General features: G+C 44.1%; 1 protein-coding gene across 1 annotated transcript in view; it reads left to right on the forward strand.

Moving 5' to 3' along the window:
* The first annotated feature begins 691 nt into the window (after positions 1-691).
* Positions 692-19,381, forward strand: part of SNX4 (sorting nexin 4) — a 1,088,579-nt gene continuing 1,069,889 nt past the window's right edge. Inside the window, exon 1 of the mRNA XM_069616639.1 lies at positions 692-869. Within this exon, the coding sequence (XP_069472740.1) occupies positions 753-869 (117 nt within the window). The 5' untranslated portion in view covers positions 692-752. The remainder of the gene's footprint in view (positions 870-19,381) is intronic.

A 19,381-nucleotide genomic window follows, 5' to 3' on the forward strand; every position in this document is an offset into this window, starting at 1 on the left:
ACTTTCTTTTGAGGTCAATTTGTCTGCTGTGGTGCTACCGATTACTTCTGGTGGCAATTCCTCAGCGGAGGAGGGGGGCATTTTATCGCTGCTCTGTACAATTCCCCTGCTGGAGATCAACTATTATGATTGTGCATTCAAGGTGTCTCACATAAATAGGGGGATGTCCTATGTATAACTCAGCGGATGTCACACAATAATCACACGCAATTGCTTGTATGGGAATGTCACACACGCCAGCAGAACATGTGGCAGCTGTCGTCGCGCTGCCACCTGCTTCCAGCGTGTGGGCACCATAACTTCATGACCCTGAAGAAGCAGCAAACAAACCATTCAAGTTAATATCGGTCAATATTTTACGTGAAAATGCAGTAAAAGAAGAGCGGGTCATTTATGAATGATTGACCCTTTGGAATTGCCGGAAGAATCATTTCTAGTAAACTACAAATGTTTCGAACATTCCGCTTCAGTGTCCATGTGGATATTCGAATTCAAATATACATTTAAACGTGGAGTAGGAAAGGGACCCTGGCTGTCATTTAATACAGGCTTCAAACACTGTACTAGTCCTCACTACTCGCATCACTTTCTAACACATCTGTAGCAGCAGCAGTAGCCGCCGCCTGAGCATGCGCAAAGTGTCAGCCAGCTTGGCTGTGGGCTGCAGTCTACACTGCTGGACACGCAGCGCATGCGCATTGGCCACCGGTGCTAGTTTCAGTGGGTGAGAGGAACTGAGCCGCCCGGTCACCATGGAGCAGCCACAGCAGCGCTTGGAACAGGAGGAAGAGGAGGCGGCGTCCCCGGGGATCATTGACTCTGGAGCGGTCTCTGGGGAGGAGAGCCCGGCCGACGACCAGCCCAGCGCGGTACGACTTGGGGGAGAGGAGGCAGCTGGGGCCGTGGGAGGCTGCAGGACTGGGGAAGGCCCAAGCTGCCACTTGTTGTGATGGTCAGGGGATGCCCTTCTGGTTCCTGGTTCAACCAGCTTGAGATATCCTAGCCAGACACAGTTTGGAGCTACAGATAGGGCGGTCTCTGGAGTGTTTTGTGCTCTAGTAGGGAGGGCAGTGGTTCTTATAACTCTGGTCTCCATGCACACACGTTTTGGAATACAAGTGGGGTGAACTGTGAGTCCCCAATGTGGTTTATTCTGAGGTCCATGCGTGTTTTGTGCGATGCCCAGTTACTGGGGCGCAGGTGTCCTGTTCCCCATAACCCACATAGGCGTTCATTCTGAGTTCCAGATGTAGTGCAGTCTGTTGCCCTGTATGGCACATTCTGGGGGTTTGCAGAGCTTTTTGGGGTCCATAGAATTGTGCATTCCTGGGTCCATTTGGGGGCAGGGCGTCCTGCATTCGAAGTGTGGTGTGTCCTGGGTTCCTAGTGTGGGGAATTCTAGGCTCCTATTCATGGCAATTCTGATTCCAGATACAGTGCATTGGGGGGTCCATTAAATTGTAGTCCGGGGTTTAGATCTGGTGCATGCTGTGAGGCCCCATGGTGCATGCTGTGAGGTGCATTGAGCTATCTGATTAGGCGGCAGCCTGACTTTTCATCGAAACAGCTAATACTATAAACTTCTAATTTTAACCGGCTAAATGTGAGCTCTGCAAAGAAAACGTTTGCAACGGGAAATGTTGCTACTGTGCTATAATGACGGCGCCATGAGAGGCAGGACATCTTGCCTCCGTCCCCCTGTTTTCCTGACATGTTAAATCTGGAAGTTGCCGAAGTTTAGCCACCGTGTAGTTGTGGCTAGCAGTAAAACTCAAAGACACGCCTGGCTCTCCGCTGAAAGGCTGGCATGCTCTCGCCAAAGCCAGCGTGGACCTTGCAGCACTCCGTACAGCTGCGTGGTCAGCGTTCTTCTATCTCGGTGTCCCAACATGCATGACGGACACGATCTGTAGGTAACAATATTTAGCCCTAGGTGGTAGGAGGGCCCAGAACTGAGGGCGGGGCTCCAGAGCAATTAGCTTTGCTTTGTGACATAGCTGCTACCTGATGTACTTAACGGTGGCTACTTTCAAACGGCCGGTCACATGAACCCACTGTTTTTCTTCAGTATTAAATGGACGGAAAGCATAGCGTGTACCCATAGTTTCTGTGTTTTTATTTATTCTTTTTTTTTTTTTTTTAACTCGAATTCCCTTTTTACGGAGATTTCTCCCGTCGTCCATCTGAACATTTCTACTTTTGATTCTTGTATTTAGTATTTGATCGTGTTTCTTTAACACGTTTGCGGTTGATGGCGCGTTAAATGCTATGGACTCAGTCCCATTAATCTATACTTTCCCGACCTCCATTGAATTATTTCACACAAGGTATAGTGCCAATTCTCAGAAATGTGTTAATTCCCTCTACCTTGGAGACCCCCAGCAACTTTGCTGGATTTTGAGGACTTGATTTTTTTTTAACCTGGAGAGAGTTGAGACCCTTTTTCCCACTCTCTCATGTGTTTTAAATGTGATTTTGTACTCTGTTTCTTTTGTTTGTGGAGTCTGACAAACTCCATAGGCATCTTTTACCTTGTGTCACACAGCACCTTCGGTGCAGTGACACAGGGAACTCTTTCGGATTTCCCAAAGATTTAAATACCTTCTCTGGGATAAACTGCTGTTTCCCAGAGCAGTAAAGTGAAATTGACTTTACTTACATTTGTAACTTTCTTAACCCAGCGCACACTCTTACAATAGGGTGCTGGAAGGGTTATTAGTATCCCCTTTGTCTAGCTTCTCATGTAAGATTTTTGTTACCCTTTCCTCACTGAATGGCTGGTGGCAGTGGTTTACTTTTTACTACCATTATGGGATTTTACCGCGGGCTGCGTTCACAGCCACTGTAAAGCACCCATGGGTGCCATTTTTGTCAAAATGGCCCAGTCCTTCTTTTTATTATTATTTTTTTTTCTCGCTATTTCTTTGTGGAAAGTTCCTTCTTGAGATTTACTGTGCGTGCCAAACCAGGTTTGGTCCCTTTGTTCATTTTGCCTTTGGCGGGATTCACAAGTGAAGCCCGCCTCTGGCTCCAGGGTGTCTGGCAGGGGCAGGAAGCAAGGGAGGGGCCTAAAACTTCCTGTGCTTAGTCCCCTAGGAGACAGGAATGCACTCTTAGGTAATTAGCTGGCTGTCCTGCAAGGACAGCCACCCTGCTGGGTGACTGACAGCTTGGCTGCAATGAATGGGAGAAAGTTGCATAAAAGGCAAGGCTTTTTGGCTTGGAAGGCAGAGCTGACCACTGGACGAAGGAATCCAAAGAAGAACTTGAAGAAGACGCCTGCTGCAATTCCTGGACCGTTGGTTTGCCCGGTGAAGCCCTGCTGCTGTGCTGAAACTCCAAATTTGTATAGACGGAGAAGCCCCTGCAAGGACGACTTCTCCCGGATCACCAGTTTGTGTGCGTTGCTTTTAAGCTGGCCGAGGGCTCCAGGAAGATCCTGCGGACTCCCAGGAAGCAGGACTGACCGAGCCTGAGCCCCCTCAACAGAGTGCGCGACCCCAGATACAAGGAAAGCCCATCTCGACAGCCAGTAACTGCAGTGTTTTACTGCAGTTACTGGCTGCAGTATTTGTGGTAGACGCAAGGAGCTGAAACACTGAACAGCCACCTGTTTGAAGTTTGCCGGTTCAAGTGGTGACCGTCCCATTGCAGTGCAGGAGTCCCCAGAAGTCCTCCCTCCTGTCCCCATACTGAGGCCCAGGAACTGCGAGATCTGCAGAGCTGCACAGGAACAGAAGTCATCTGTTGCACTTTCTTCTTCAACCTAAAGGTACTGTAAAGTCTAAGAGAACTTACCTCTTGTTGTGTAGCCACTTGTCCTCGTTGGAGACTTGCTTGGTTGCATGTGTAGAGTTGCTTGCAGCTTCTTTACTTCACAACCCTAATCAGCTTGTGGCCCTACTTGGATTTTTATTATTCTACAAAGACTTTTTAAACATTAGAAAGACTTTCTACTTACCTGCAAGAAGAGTTTGTTACATTGGCTGGCCTGGCTCCCTGAATGACTCTTCTCTCTTCTGCTAATGTGTTTTGCCTTCCTTCCAGAAAAGGGTTAACTAACTTTGCATTGGGGGTTTGTTTTGAAAGTTCCTACATACCTAAGAATAACTGTATGAATACTTGTTTTATTTTGAGCTCTCTTCTCTTTAACACTACTCCCAAGAATATTCTAAATGCAACAGTAATATATTGATGCCAACACCTGAGGGTGTAGGTAGTGCCTGTGTCATTCCCAAATGGTTATTTGCTGTTTTAAATAACTACGAGTGTGTATTTTTGGAGTGTAGTTGTGCGTTACTTTATATTGCTCCCTTCTGAAGAAGGCTTACTCTAACTGACTGATAAATTAATAATTGTTTACTCAAGAAACCTTGCGTGTAAGAGTTTATTTGAATACTTGTCACTGTGAATCTCTAACTCCCCTACAGCTCACATTGACCCCTCTTGAGATGAGCCTGGCTGCCCAACACGCTACCATCCTTTGTAGAACAGACTTGTACCAAAGGTTGGGTTCCTATTGCCAGGAGGTCAGGGTTGTTGTAGTGCACCCAAAGGGTACTGCATATAATCTTGCCTGACACTGTGTTATTGACGTGACGGCGCCGTCCAATAAAATACTATATAATGTATGTGCCTGACTGCCGGTCGTTTTAAAACAGCAAGATCTGTGCTAATCAACGATGGTGTAAAGGTACAGAATGTGTGCTATTTACCAGGCCGCCGGGTAAATGCACTTTAAAGGTTTCTAGTGATATTTCACTGGAATGCTTTGAAAACCCGAAATGCTTTTGTCCTCGTTTGTACAAGCTAGTCTTAAAAAGTAGTTGACCACACACGTGATTTTGCATTTAGAGTTCATATTGTTTCGGTGTCCACTGGACGTTGGATATTCGAAGGCCATTTTAAGGAAATAGGGGGCCTGCTGAACCAAAGAAATGAAGGGAGCCACAGTCTCTGGTTGCGCCCCCCTAATCACGATCACAACCCATTTGATATGCTGCACAGCAGCAAGCGGAATTTGCCCAGGTACTCCCATCCAGTCACCCTTACCCTCTTCAGACTTGCTGTAATCAGAATAATGAACACGTGGCATTTAAAGGGCAACATTAGCTGTTCAGGATGAGGGCACTTGTGTTTTTTCTTTGGGCACATTGTTACGAGGTCTGTAGTATACAGACTTAGTTTAGTTCATACATTTGTACCGCGCACCAGTGGTCCGAGGGCATAAGCACGCACAAACCATATGGACAAGAGGTAACGGAGCCGACCACCGATTAGTAACACTGATAATGTCTGCAGATACATTGTCTGAACATGAGTCTTCAAGCAACGTTTGAATGGTTCTTTGGATTCAATCTGGTGTGATCGAGATCCAAACCATAGGAGCTGCTGCAAAAAACACGCCTTTACTGACTATGGCCACCTTAGTCCTGGGCACCAAAAGGAGATTGTCCTTGTTAGATCTCAAGGATCTAATCTCATTTTTTTTTTTTTCTCAGACTTTCTGAAAGGTAAGAGGGGCTCTTGCCCGAGAGGCAGTTGTAAGTAATAGACAGTAGGCAAAAAAATTCTCACCTCTATCAGCAGTCAATGCAGATTTTTTCTAGCTTCCGAAACATGCTGTCTTTGATTGAGACCTAACACACTTCAGCCCACTGTTATAATTGCAGCCTGGCGCAGCGCCCTTTGCTAATGCCAACCACTACCACAGTATTCGACTTTGGTGCCTACGATGGCTCTGATCCCTGTTGCATAACGCTTTTCTGTCATGAAAGGGCATAACTGTGACAGAGGTTTTATATAGTACGCTGAGGTGGTCATAAGGTTATTCACCTGAGCCTGCATATTTAAAGTGTGATCTAGGTCTTAACTTTGAGTTTGGTCGACATTCTGCAGCCAGCCAGCTGTGTATGTGTTGATATGCCTGGCCTAGCTCTGGAATTCTGCTTGGGGAGCCCACTAACATTCATTAAGTGTTTCCATCGGTAGTCAGTCAAAATCTCAAACAAAATATCGAATACAAAAAGACCGAAAAAAAAAATATCGAATTTTTTATTTATTTATTTATATATGTTTTTGGGGTCAGGTAAGTAAAAAAAAAAAGGGGTAAAATAAAAAAAAATGAAAAAAAGGGGGGTTGGGGGGGAACCCCCCCATTTAAAAAAAAAAAAACATTGAAAAAAAAATTCGATATTTTATTTTTCGGCCTTTTGTATTCGAGATTTTGGTTTTCGAGATTTTTGAATTCGATATTATCACTATGAACCGTTTCCATCATTTAGTACCAATCCATTCTGTATCATCCATGTCTGAATCACTGTATGCCTCAGTAATCTTGACGACATTGTCGGCTTATGTTCCCGATAGGGGAATAACGCATTGAGTGCCATCTGTGTAGTTAGTAAAAACAAATTCCCCTCTCTTCAAGCAGATTTAATAGAGGGACAGTAAAGATATTATACAAGGTAGCTGAGAGACGGGTCCCTTATTGGACCCCGTAGAGTAAGCGCTCTGGGTGGGCCACCGTATCCCTGCTGCAGATTCTCACTTGTCTGTCATCCAGAAAGGATGTAACCGATGCTGCAGCATTGAAGCAATGAAGTTTGCAACATTTTGCATCTGTCAAACAAAAGGGGATGATCGACCAAGTCGAATGTGGCCAAAATCCAATAGCATGAGTATGACCAGCTGTCCTTTGTCAATATACTGAAGAATGGAGGATTTTAAGTCTAATAGTGCTGTCTCTGTTCCATAACATGGTCTAAACCCATACTGCCATTTATTTAAAATGTAATTCTTAGCCAGATGATTTCAAATCTGCTCATACGCCACTCTGTCAATGTTTTTAGCAAGACTGGTGTGTTCGTAATGGGTCTGTAGTTGCTGGCCAACATGGGGCCCAGTTTAGGTTTTTTAAGGAGGGGAGTAATCCATGCATTTTTGTAGGTACACAGTTCTCCTTGAAGGAGATATTAATGCATTTTGTGATGGTGCCTATCCTTAATGGTAAGGAGGCCTTGATCGTTATTGCTGGACATACTTTGCCCTTGCATCTCGTGGGTTTGTTTGCTCGCAATATGTCATTTCCGTTTCTGACAGCCCTAAACTTGAAGATGTCTTTGCCCTCCAACTGTGGGACTGATAGGCTTCTGGTGGACTTATTTTCCTCTTTTGTCATGTTTAATGCTTCACTTTTTTGTGTAATATTGTCTTTAATCTTTCTCAATTTCTCACCCATAGCTTCCCGAATCAGGGTACACTATGCTACATCTCTGGTTTGGCCCTTCCTCTCTTTAGTTCATGGGTGTTCTAATTCTCTTAAGATCTTGAATAATTCACGGGAGTCATGTTCTGCATTGACAATTCTGCCGTCGTACATAGGTTTGTTGGGCCTCAATGATTGCGATTTTGTAGAGTTGCTAGTCTTATATATTCTTCCTTGTCTTTAGTGCAATCAGTGTTTTTCCAGATCTTGAAGCATTTTTGTTTCTCGACTTTATATTTTTGTAGTTCTGGGGCAAACTTCGTATTTACTTTTTTGCATGTTACTCGACGCGTATTAAGCAGGGTAATTTTGTTCACTGGTTTCGATGTAGTTTCTGAATATAGCTTTGCTATGTCTGTGGCTCAGTGAGGTATTTTTATTTTGGTGGCTGGCTAAGGGTGCAATGCACTCTTCCATGAGTTTGGGGGTAAGTTTCCATACATTTCTCCATGGGACCATAATGATGTCTTTTTTTAATACCCATCATTTTGCTATCTACTAATGTTAAAATCCACAAAGCAATGGCCCGACCATTAGCACAAAGATATAACTGGCTTAGTGCATGTCATGTTACAGACAGCCACCCAGTCAATTGTGTGTCCTTTCTCTTGAGTGGCTTCATTTACCAACTGGCTGAATCCAATATCTGCCAGGGATGTTTGTTGGGCAAGAGCAGTGTTGTCTGTATCATTGTTCAGCCACAGGTGGAAGTAGCCCATGAGAATAAACTGCGCATTAGGTTTCGTTAGGGGCAGGAGTGCGGACAGCAATTGATTTATGTAAGTCTGGCATAAGTGTAGGTGATCTATATAGATGGACCGTGTTTTATGGGTTTCATGTAATAATGTCCCCTGAGGAAAAAAGTCACTGTGTTTTTTTTTTGCTGGGAAATTATGAAATTTTTTGATGCAGGGGACATTCCCGCAACCCGTCCCCATACATAATGTCACCATATATAATGTCGCCAATGGCTTTTCCTGGTGACATTATATATGGGGACATATTACCTCATACCTGTTTATGGTGGTATTAGCGTGTGTGCTTGATTATATGAAATATCTCACGGCCATCAGGTCCCAGCATATTAACGTCCCAGACCTCAACGGTTATTTTTTATAGATAATTGCAACACCACCACCCTTCTGTCAGCTCTCAGTATACTGTAACTGGTTGGTAGTGTCACGGCCAACACCAGACCTGCAGCCAGCATCATGTTCTAGAAGTTAATACACAACTTCAGTTGTGTGTTTCACAGTGACCTAGTGTTGAGAAGTAATAGTTTTAAGTGTTCTTGGTGGTTCAGCAGTGTCTGTGGTCTCTTTTGAGATCCCCTGTATCGTCCTGTCTTTGGGGCCGCGGGGTGTGTCTGAGGCTCCCTCCTTAGGTTTGACGTTATCCGATGATGTTGTCATGAGTACTATTGGTACTTTGTTTAGTTACATCTCACTGTGCCGGATGAGAGTTTGTGCCGGTGCACGTGGTGTCTGGACTAATGATAGTTAAAGTTGTTGTGTGTCTGTCCCATGGATGTCCTGTAAGGCAATAGAATGAGCGTTAGAGTGTAAAGGATTCACAGATTGGAAGCAACGAGAAAGGTACACATACCGTAGCATGTATTTTGACTATGTATTAGAAGCTAGCTGAAAGGTGTACCTTTCCTGAAATAGACTTAAATTGGGAGACAGCCATGGTTTTCAAGTGGTGTTGCTATTAGCGAATAAACAAATCCCTTTATGGTGTGCAGTATATCAATGACCCTTATTATATAGGAAGACGCACTATAGGCAGTTTAAACCTGAGGTGAGCCTTTTTTTGAAAAGCACACCCTGAGAACTTAATCCCACTTAGAGACTGACAATTTAGAAATATTTAGGGACTGGCAAGTTTGTCAGGTTAGGCACTTTGCAATTAAACGAGTTGTCCAGCATCACACAGGTTGGTTAAGATTCTCAGCTCGGATTTGAGCCAAATCTGCAATTTCTGCACCTGACCACATTGTTTCCCAGTTCTTGTCAGATATGTTTACTTTGGAAAAAAAACGTTTCCATAAAAAAATCTATTTTAATAACAAAACACATCAAAATTCCAATAAAAACAATGATTTAAGAATAATACACATATGTCGTTGGTAATAAAAAACAAAATAAGTCTTATTTAATTCTCAAACATCTTGTAGTCGTTAAGACATTTGGAACCCCGTGGACTCCAACAGTTGTTAACATTTCTACAGTGGCATTCGGTGATAAGAGACCAGCCCACCTATAATGACGGGCTGCGATGCCAGCCTCTCTTAATATTTCCATTGTACAGCTTCTAATCTTTGCATAGGCTGGACACAACAATACGAAGTGCAATAATTCTTCGTCAGATGCTTTATATAGGGGACACAATTTATCAATTTGGGCGCCCAACCATGTCCATTGGATTTCTCTCGAGGACAAGCAATTGAATCTTGCCCTGGTAATCGCAACACGTTGGCCGGGTTTAGAAGCTTATAGCAAATATTTTTCCAAGGTGCCAGTAGTGATCTTTATATGACTATGGTTAAATGGCTTTAAGAACATCTTCATTTCTCTTCTGGCCTGATTAGCAATGGTATCCCCCTTTTTTAAAAAAAATATTTTTTTTAGTTGATTTGACATGGCATCTGATAAAGTGTTGGGTGCATTAATTATCGTAATCAGATTTTTTTTTTAAATGTATTTCTACCACAGTATCTCCAGTAAATTGTCCTTACCAAGAAGCAATTTTATAAGATATTGTGTAAGAGTCGCTTTCACTTTTCTCAACAGATGAATTCGGTGGATAACCGGTAGAATGGCTAAATCGTCTTTAATGTGTGGCAGGCCTAATTCTAGATGCATTTCTGATGACCGGGGTAGGCCAAGAATTTTAATAACAATGTTATTCTCACACACTTGTATGTCTTTATCCTTCCCAGTGCCCCACAGGTCCATGCCATACTTTGCGAATGCTGTGGCTTTGCTAAGGTATACTTTATTATATCTATAGTTTTAGCTCTAGACATACCCGTATAACGATGATATCCCCCCCCCAGCTTGTTTAAAGTGATTGCACTGTTTGCTAATATGGGGGACAGCAGAGAGTGTTGATGTATGTGCCCCTAGATAATCGAATTCGATCACCAGGGGAATTCTGCTATTAATTCTTATTATTGCCTTGATGAACTCATGGCCCTACATCACTGCTGACTTTATTGTATTAACATGCAGATCCAGACGGTTCATAAACTGAGTCTACTCTAGAATTAGCCTCTTTAGTGGGTGGGGGGTGGTATGAACCATTAGCACCATATTGTCTGCCTACGCCAGGGTCAGTTGTGTCATACACCCCAGTTTTGGTATATGAGCTCCTTCAGATATTGGAGCATAATAAAGGCCATTGATATATAGGGTAAATAATAAAGCAACTAGCGCAAATCCCAGCCATACCCCTGCTCTTACCACAGGAAAATCAGTACATTGTCCATTTGCACCACTCCTAACACATGCATATGTGTTCCAATGAATAGCTTCAAGTAGAGTCAATATTTCAGCCGGGCAGTTTTTGGACCTGATCACTTGCTACAATTTTTGATGGTTAACCTCATCAAAGGTCGTGCTTGGGCCCATAGATGCCAGGTATACAGTGAGTTGGCTATTTAGGCAATAAGCCCCGAGCCGGGGGGCCATCACCGTGTTGGGTAATTTGCTTGGGCCTTAACAAAACCCAAACAAAATGGCAGCCGCGGACAGGGAAATGTAGTCGGTTCTCCCTTTCCATGGCGGCCATAGTAAACAAATAAAAAATGCCCGCCATGGAAAGGGAGAAGCTACTACACGTAGTCCCTTCTCCCTTTCCATGGTGGCCATAAAAATAAATGAATGAAAAGGCAAACAAAAAAATAGCCGCCATGGCAGAGGGAGAAGGGTAGTCCCTTCTCCGTTTCCATGGTGACCTGAACAAAACAAAAAAAAAAAGATAAATGGAAGACTGGCAGGAGGGACATGCCGCACCGTGTGCGGGTTTACTATAAGGTAAGGCTCGCAATCGCACTAATATGTGCATTAGTGTAAAAAAAAAACTTTTTTTTTTTTTTTACGCGCTCCTGGTACTAATGTCAAATACAGGTTGAGGGATTGTTCACTTGCACGCAAGCCTTCCCGAAAACTCCCCTGTATGAGTGCAAGTACGTTGTTCTGTTTTATTTTGCCTAACAGAGCATGGCCAAAGGTAGAGTCAAAAAGTTAAATTGGCTTATAGGACATTGGGGACTCAAAGGGTCCTTTTTTTATTAGATCTGTTGATTGATCGTAGTACACCATGACTTCAGGATGAGTCCAGAGCATGCTATGGCATTAAAAGCAATAGGTAATACTGAGGCCCAGAGGTCTAGTTCTGCACAGAATAGTTCAGCAGTCCTGGGCAACAAGTAGGCCTTTGCTTCCTCATGGCTACCCGACCTTCAGTGACGGAGAACACTAAGGTTTTATGAAAGGTTTGAGGAGAAAAATATATGTTGGAAACAAAGCTTAGGGGAATACAGAGAAATTCCAGTGCTCCTGTATTAATAGTTTCCCTGTATAAGCTAGAAAAATGGTCAACCCAAATATGATCGGGACCGTAGTTTCTACACCAGTCCTATTTCATTCGTATTGTGGTCCAGGTATCTCTAGCTCCCAGAATTTGTAGTTATTCATGGTGGCTGCATCAACTAGGTCCTGCCAGGAGTTTTGATTGAGTTTTATTTTCCTCAAGGCTATCTATTTTTTTTCTTATAATTGGCTGTAGCCATGATTATTCCTAGTTTCGACGTGGGCTTTCTTATCATAGAGCAAGGCTTGCAATTATTTGTGAGTTTTTGGCTTTCATGAACTAAAGTGATACCCTGTTTGTAGAAATGAATTAAAGTATATAAATCACATAACCCCAACAAGAGAATATTCTAAAACAAAACTTTATAGAAACATGCTGTGCAAAAGGAAAGGGATTCTAGCTTCATTTTCTCCATAAAGGGAAGTATTAAGTGCCTGAATATTAATTGATGTGCGTTTTAATTATTCTGGGTTTTCATTGTATTTTAAATCTTTAAATACACCCAGTACATAGACTTGCGGGCTTGTATTTGTGATGTGAAGAAATGTCTTTTGAAATTGTGCAAAAAAAGTGTTGAATAGCAGACGCGAAAATATGCTAGTCAGAGGCCTGTGATGTTTGGTTGGGTCTCTTTCTGTCTAGCATCTTTCCTTCAAATGGCCTACCTAAAAAGAAAGATCAGGCAGTGGGCTAAGCAATGGCACCACTGTGTGAGAAGGCAAGCCTTTTCATGTAAGACAGCACATCAATATACAGCCAGGAAAGATGATTCTTCCAGGATCTCTGTATTGTCCTTTCATTAATTCAGGATATGAACCTAAACACTTGGGTTCCATAGTCTCAACTTTGAATACCCGATCACCTCTCAGACTAACACCTTATGCTCTTTCCTGGAGGTTGCTGTCCAGTTTTTATAACCCTAGTCTGGCAGAATCTGGCTCTAGACTATCACTATACAGATGCAATGTTGTTGTTTTTTTATAGCTAGCGCCATCTGGTTAAAGTATGTTTTGAACCATAGAAGATGTTACTGTCATTAAAGTATATATATTTTGTTAAGGCTTTATTTTGTTCCAGGAGCCACATGGATGTTCAAACATTTTGTTACATCAAAAATATTTCCAAATTACTACATCCTCCACTGCACTCCTGGACCTTAAGGCCTTATCACTATAAACGACTAATAACCCAACTGTTGCGAACTAGCAATGATTTGCTATCCCCAGAGGCTACCCCCCCCCCTCCACCCTTCATCTTCCCACAAGCCCCCCCCCACCTCATTCCTATGAGCCCCAATCCCTCCCAAGACATGGTGCGTATCTCATACTATGAAGAAGTTCTTCAACAGCATTGGTTTGTAAAAATGCTATTCTTTCACCAGGCCATGAAAGGGAGACCACACTTGGTGAATTTCTGTCTGATAGCTGCCGTTTGTTAATGCACAAAACCTTCCCCATGGTTACAATTCCCCCAAATGGTCACCCACCATAATGGGACCTGCCGCTGATTTCTATCAGTAGGCCATGACTAGTCTCGCCACAGTCAGTAGATGAGTAATCCGTACTGCTGTAGCCCCACTTGCTGCATAACTCCCTTCCGCTACTACCTCTAACACCACGCCCACAGGATCCATAAGCAACACAATACCCGTTATATCTCTGATATAACCTAGGATCTCCTTCCAGAAAATTCACTCCCCGCCTGCAGAACCACCCCATATGGCCAACATCCTCCATCTCCCCACATTCCCTCCAGCAAAGAGGTTGGGAGTCGGTCTATTCTGTTAATACGCTGTGAGGGGTTGCGGGGGGTGATGGAGGTTAGGTACCATCGGAAGCAGATTTGATATGCCGACTCTTTAATTGAGTTGCATCTGGAGGACCTATCCACCCTCTCCCATATTTGTCTCAATTTCTCCTCTGATATTATTCTCTCTCCCATCTTTCCATATGTGGCAGTCTATCCCTTGGTGAGGTATCGTCCAACTGTTTGTACAATCTTGAAATACATTTGTATTCGCCCCCTTCTTGCATGGTAATCTCTATGCCCCCCTGGCGATCTGGTACCTTCTGCCTTCACCCCCTCGATTCGTTATCCAATGTCTTAATTATATGTATGAAACGCTCCTTTTCTCCTAGTTTGAATTGGACCATACATTCTTCAAATGGAAGTGTCTTGCCCTCCCTATCGCTCCATCTAATTGCTTTCCATCCTTCCCAATAGCTTTTAACCCACCCTGGTCCAAGCTCGGAATTAAAACAAGCTGCTGACAACGTGTCCAACCCCGGTGTAACACCCTATTCCAATACCAAATTGGGCACATAGTTGTATCTAACAGTGCTCCACCCACTCCTCTTGCAGCGCCCCCCAAAAACGAGAGTAAATCCACTTCACCCTGCCCTTTTTCAGCGACCAGTCTAACATGGGTGTAATTGGTGCCGCAATCGGTTACCTTCGGACATCCGGAATACCCAGTCCGTCCAACTGTGGTGGTCGCTGGAAAACCTTCCTAGATATCCTCAGCCATTTCTTGTTCCATATAAAGGCAAACATTTCTTTTGGTACCTTTTGGCCCATTTGCGCTGGCATTCTGATTGGAAGGGCATGAAACACCCAAAATATTCTAGGGAGGAGCATCATGAATTCTTGCCGACCATGACAATTCTTGAAAGTTCCATCGCTTCAGATCCTCCCCAATTTTCTTCCATAACGGTGGGATGTTTGCCTTAAATACATTTCTATATCCGGGAGTCAATTTCACCCCTAAGTATTTCAGGCCCTCATGTGCCCAAACCAAAGGGTACTCCCTACTCCATTCTTTCATCCGCTCAGGTTCCTCTTAGATAATAAGTGCCTTTATCACAAATCCTGAGACCTCCTCAAGTCTTGCAAGATTTCCATAATCCTCGGCAATGACTGACCCGTATTGTGCAGAAACAGTATATCATCCACTCGTAAAGTGATTTTGTTAGACCTCCCATTCCACTCCACTCCTTAATCATCAGGTCTTGTCTAATCATGCACGCAGTTGGTTCCGTCGCAAAAAACCGAGGGTGAAATCAGGCAACCCTGTCATGTGCCATGTTTGATATCAATCGGAACAGACAGTGCACCATTTAAGTTAATTCTCTTGATCGGGATTTTAAAGTTCACCAATGCCCCCAGCGTAAAATAGGCCCAAACCTGAACACACCCAGCAGATGCCACAGGTACCCCCAGTCCATGCTATCAAACGCTTGCCTCACGTCGAACGCTGTCACTGACTTTCTCTGACCCGTCCGTTCACTCCAGCCAATAAGGCTAATCGCTCTCCTAATGTTATCCTGTGTGTTAAGTCCAACTATAAACCCTGATTGGTCCGGGTGAATAATTTTAAGTAAAACCGGCATCAATCGAATAACCAATATTTTGGCATCTCCATTGAGAAGAGAAATAGGGTGATTTAACTTGCACAGTCCACTGGGTCTTTGCCTGGCCGGAGTATCGAAGTCGTGGTAGATAGGCCCATATCCTGCGATACCACCCACTTAGCCTGTATGGTATTTAATAACTTGGTCAATAGCTGCACAAACCAAGGTTTGAAAATCTTATAGTAGCCATTTTCAAATTCATCCGGCCCAGGAGCTTTATTGCAAGGCTGCTCATCTATTTTCCAACCTCAGTGGGGGAGCTGAGAGCTTCCAGAAGCTCTTTATCCTCTACTGATAGCTTGATTTCCTACACAGGGCTAATTTGAATAAATCTGTTTCCTAAGATCTAATGTCCCTCCTTCCACAAGCTGCCCGTAAAACGTTTCCATAACCCAGATTTTATCTCCCTCCACTCTCCACACCTCACCCTATTCATCTTTTAATTCCATGATGTCGTTCCCCCCTCTCCCCTTTTTGCTAATGCAATTCTGCTTCAAAGAACCTATTTGCCTGATTTCCTGTTACACAGTAAGACTGTTTCGCCTGGATTAACAGTTGGGAAGACCAGACTGCCAAATGCGCCTTTAGATGACTACTCACTGTCGTTGGCTTTCGGAACGAACGTAGCGTTCCTTTACTTTGTGTACCCTTTCTGCCTCTGCAGCCGCCTGTTCCAGTGCTATTCGCATGGCTTCCTGGGCTTTCTTTAACACTGCCGTCTGACTTATGAATTCCCTCCAATAAGCACCCTCCAATAAGCACCCTTCTGGCATCCCATGACTCTCGAATCCATTACCCCATCCTCATTTACTCTGATGTATCTCTGAATCGCCTCCTCCATTTGCGCTCTTTTCGGGTTGTCGTGGAGCGCCATTTTGCTCAAATGCCACTGCACTCTTCCGTGCTCTGAGGCCCTCGCCATCTGAACATGCAGGAGGACCAGTGCATGATACGACAGATATTGGAGACCAATCTCCACCGATGGCACCCTGGGACCAATGTCGCAGCCACCATAATTATATTAATCCTCGAAAAGCCTCTGTGCACTGACAAAGTGAGTGTAATCCCTTTTCCCTTGTCTAAAAAAGCACCATGTTTCTATAAACCCAATTCCCTGAGCAGTTGCATCAATTCCTGTTGATTACTGTTAAGATTCACCGTAGGAGGGAGTGTTTTGTCAACCGCTGGGTCCATTACACAGTTGAAATCGCCTCCTACAGCTTGGTTAAGACTATATCTATCTATCGCTTCCCCTCTTTTTTTCACGCACTGGTGGCAAAATATTGTTGTGGAAAGGTTTTATTTTTCTACCACCTTTCATCCCCCGCCAATAGATGCTTCTCCTGAATTGCAACTGACGCTTTCAGCTCCCCCAGCCTCCTCAGAATGGAGCGTCCCTTTGAAGGGGAAGTAAGACCCCGTACATTCAGGGTCATAAAGCCTATTTCACCCGACATCATTTGGAAATACCTTCATTCTTAGATAAAGCCATATCCGAAAAAATTGCAAGCTGGTACCAACTTTTGCTTTCCCTATTGTCTCCAAACACCAAAACCACTCAAGTAGAATGAACCAAACCCATCGACAACCTTAAGAACCTCGTCCATGAAAACCTCTTGCCCCAGTCCCACTCCCTGGAACCTTATTGTTGTAATATATAGGGCTCAGTTTCTGGAGCCCCATCCCACGTGTCTCAAAAACCATGTTCCCCCACCCCTTAACTGAGTGCCAGTCTCTGTACCAATTCTATTACCTCCCTATACCTTCTAAAGCGCTTGAACCCTTGCTCTACGCAACCCCCCACTTCTAAGGCCAAGAGACTCAATTCCTACGATACCCCCACAGCTGCTAAAACCAGAATCCATTCCCCATTCCTGCCAGGTAATCGTTTCGGTACGTTCGCCTCTTCTACTGTCTCTGGGATATGGACGATGCCTCCTCCAACCGTCCTTACCTGACACCCTCTTTGTTCTTTTCCCATGCTCTGTTTTCACCGACAACTCCCTCACACAGTCACCTTCCCCTTGTTCCATTAACACTACAACCCTTCTTTCCTTATGCTGTACGATTTCCCTTGGTATTCAAACTACAGACTACAAGGGAAGGTCCATCGTAACCTCCCCTCCTTTTCTCTGAGCCAGTTTGTGACCACCTACAAAGTCTTCTGCTTCTGCAGGGTATCTTGAGAATGGTCCTGAAACAGCTCTATGGAGGCATCTCTAAACCGGATCGTATCTTGCCATCTCAAATCCTTCATGATTCTTTCTGTAAGCTGGTATAGGTGTATTATCGTGTGAACATCAGGTAGTACATTTCTGGACTGTAGAAATATGGAATATGCTTGATGCGTTCGATCCAGTACGATGGGCTCCCCACCGGTAACCCTGAGAAAGTGATGAAATAGAGCCGCCAAAAAATCCTCCAATTTTCCATCGGCCACATGTTTCGGGATGCTTCTGTCTAATATTATTACATCATGACCTGTTTTCAGCATCTTCCTTCCTTGTCAATACGCATTTCAGCTGCTGCTCCAGTCCCACCGCCCTCTGTTAGCTCCGTCTTCTCATGCGCCTGATCACACAGGGTACTTTCTACCTCTTCCTATCTTTTTTCTGCCACTAGGACACGCTTCTCCAGCTCGTGATGGATTTTGTCAACGTTGCTGCGCTATCTTTAATATCTTTCTTAATTTCTACCAGCAGCATCATCGCCCTTGCTTGCACAATCTGGGGAATTAATTTGCACCATCGTACTTTATAGCATTTCGACCCTTCTTGTGCCTGCGCCATAGTCATAATGTCCCCTAAAAGAGGGCCCTTTTGTTTCGCCAAGTATTTTGCCATGATTAGGCTATTGCCCTTATCACTCTCCTCTTTGCACTTCAGTTGACTCCGTCAATCCCAATGGGTGTGCGACTTACTTGTCCTGTATGCTGGTTATCACTAACCAGGTCCTTCATGGGCAATAATCTGCTGTTCATACCAGTTCAGAGCTCGAAATTAAGATTGTATAAGCAGGTGCTAACAGCAGCTCCTAATTATCCAACATTGACTAGTGACCAGGAGCTACCACTGGGGAACAAGGAGCTAGTACATAAGATTCCCCCAAATTCAACATCTACATACGCTGCAAACCTATATTTTTGTCATTTTTTTTAACCTCTTATGAGTTGGTATATAGATATGTCCTAATGTTTGTTTTTAGATTTTCCCAAATTCCCACAGTTAAATTCAGATAAGTAATGTATTCGGCATCTGTGTACCTGGGGAGCCAAGCTAACGAGGCTATTCTAGGCTACAAGCAGGAGCTAAATCGTCTCAGCTCCCCTCAATTTCGAACCTTGCGGTTAATCCCGCCTTGAGACTTCTTCTTCCTTTACACCCTGGAGCACCAGCCCGGTCTAAGCAGCACAATAAGTGCTATAAAGGCCCGTACTGAGAAAACTTATACTCGTGTCGCAGAAGTCGAGACCAGAGTTGGCATTGCTGAAGATGACATCTCTGTGCTCCGGACCGACCTGAGCGCACTCATCAGATAAGTACAGGTGGTCAGTAAAAAGAACGAGGACCTGGAGTCCGGGTCCCGCGTTAACAATATATGTATTATTGGCGTTCCTGAGGATAACATCCCTTGCTCTATGGAAGTCTTCGTGGAGAGCACCCTACTGGACAATCCTAAGCTGTCTCCCTACTTTACTATAGAGCGAGCCCATCGCTCACCAATGGTGAAGCCCTTCCCCGCCCAATTATTGCCAGAGTTTTAAATTATCGCGACAGGGACGCATTCCTCTGAGCCGTCGGAGCCAAAGGAGAACTACTGCTCGGATCAAACAGAATCCATCTGTACCCAGACTTCTCCGTCTTAGTTCAGCAAGAACGTAAAACCTTTCTTGCAGTGAAGAGGCGACTACGAGATCTCAGTGACAAGATGTACCCAGCCAGACTCTGCATCGTGCACTCTAAGAAGTCGTCTTCTTCACAATCCCAGAATAAGCAATGAAATTCCTCGACCAACCTTACCCTGAATGACACTGCCCTGTCCTACAGTAGTTAAATTGATATGTATCGTGCTCATACACAAGTGTTTCATCGCGCAAGTACTTGTTTGT

The sequence above is a fragment of the Ambystoma mexicanum genome, chromosome 9, assembly GCF_040938575.1.
Source record: "Ambystoma mexicanum isolate Mex_15411 chromosome 9, UKY_AmexF1_1, whole genome shotgun sequence".
Taxonomy (NCBI): domain Eukaryota; kingdom Metazoa; phylum Chordata; class Amphibia; order Caudata; family Ambystomatidae; genus Ambystoma; species Ambystoma mexicanum.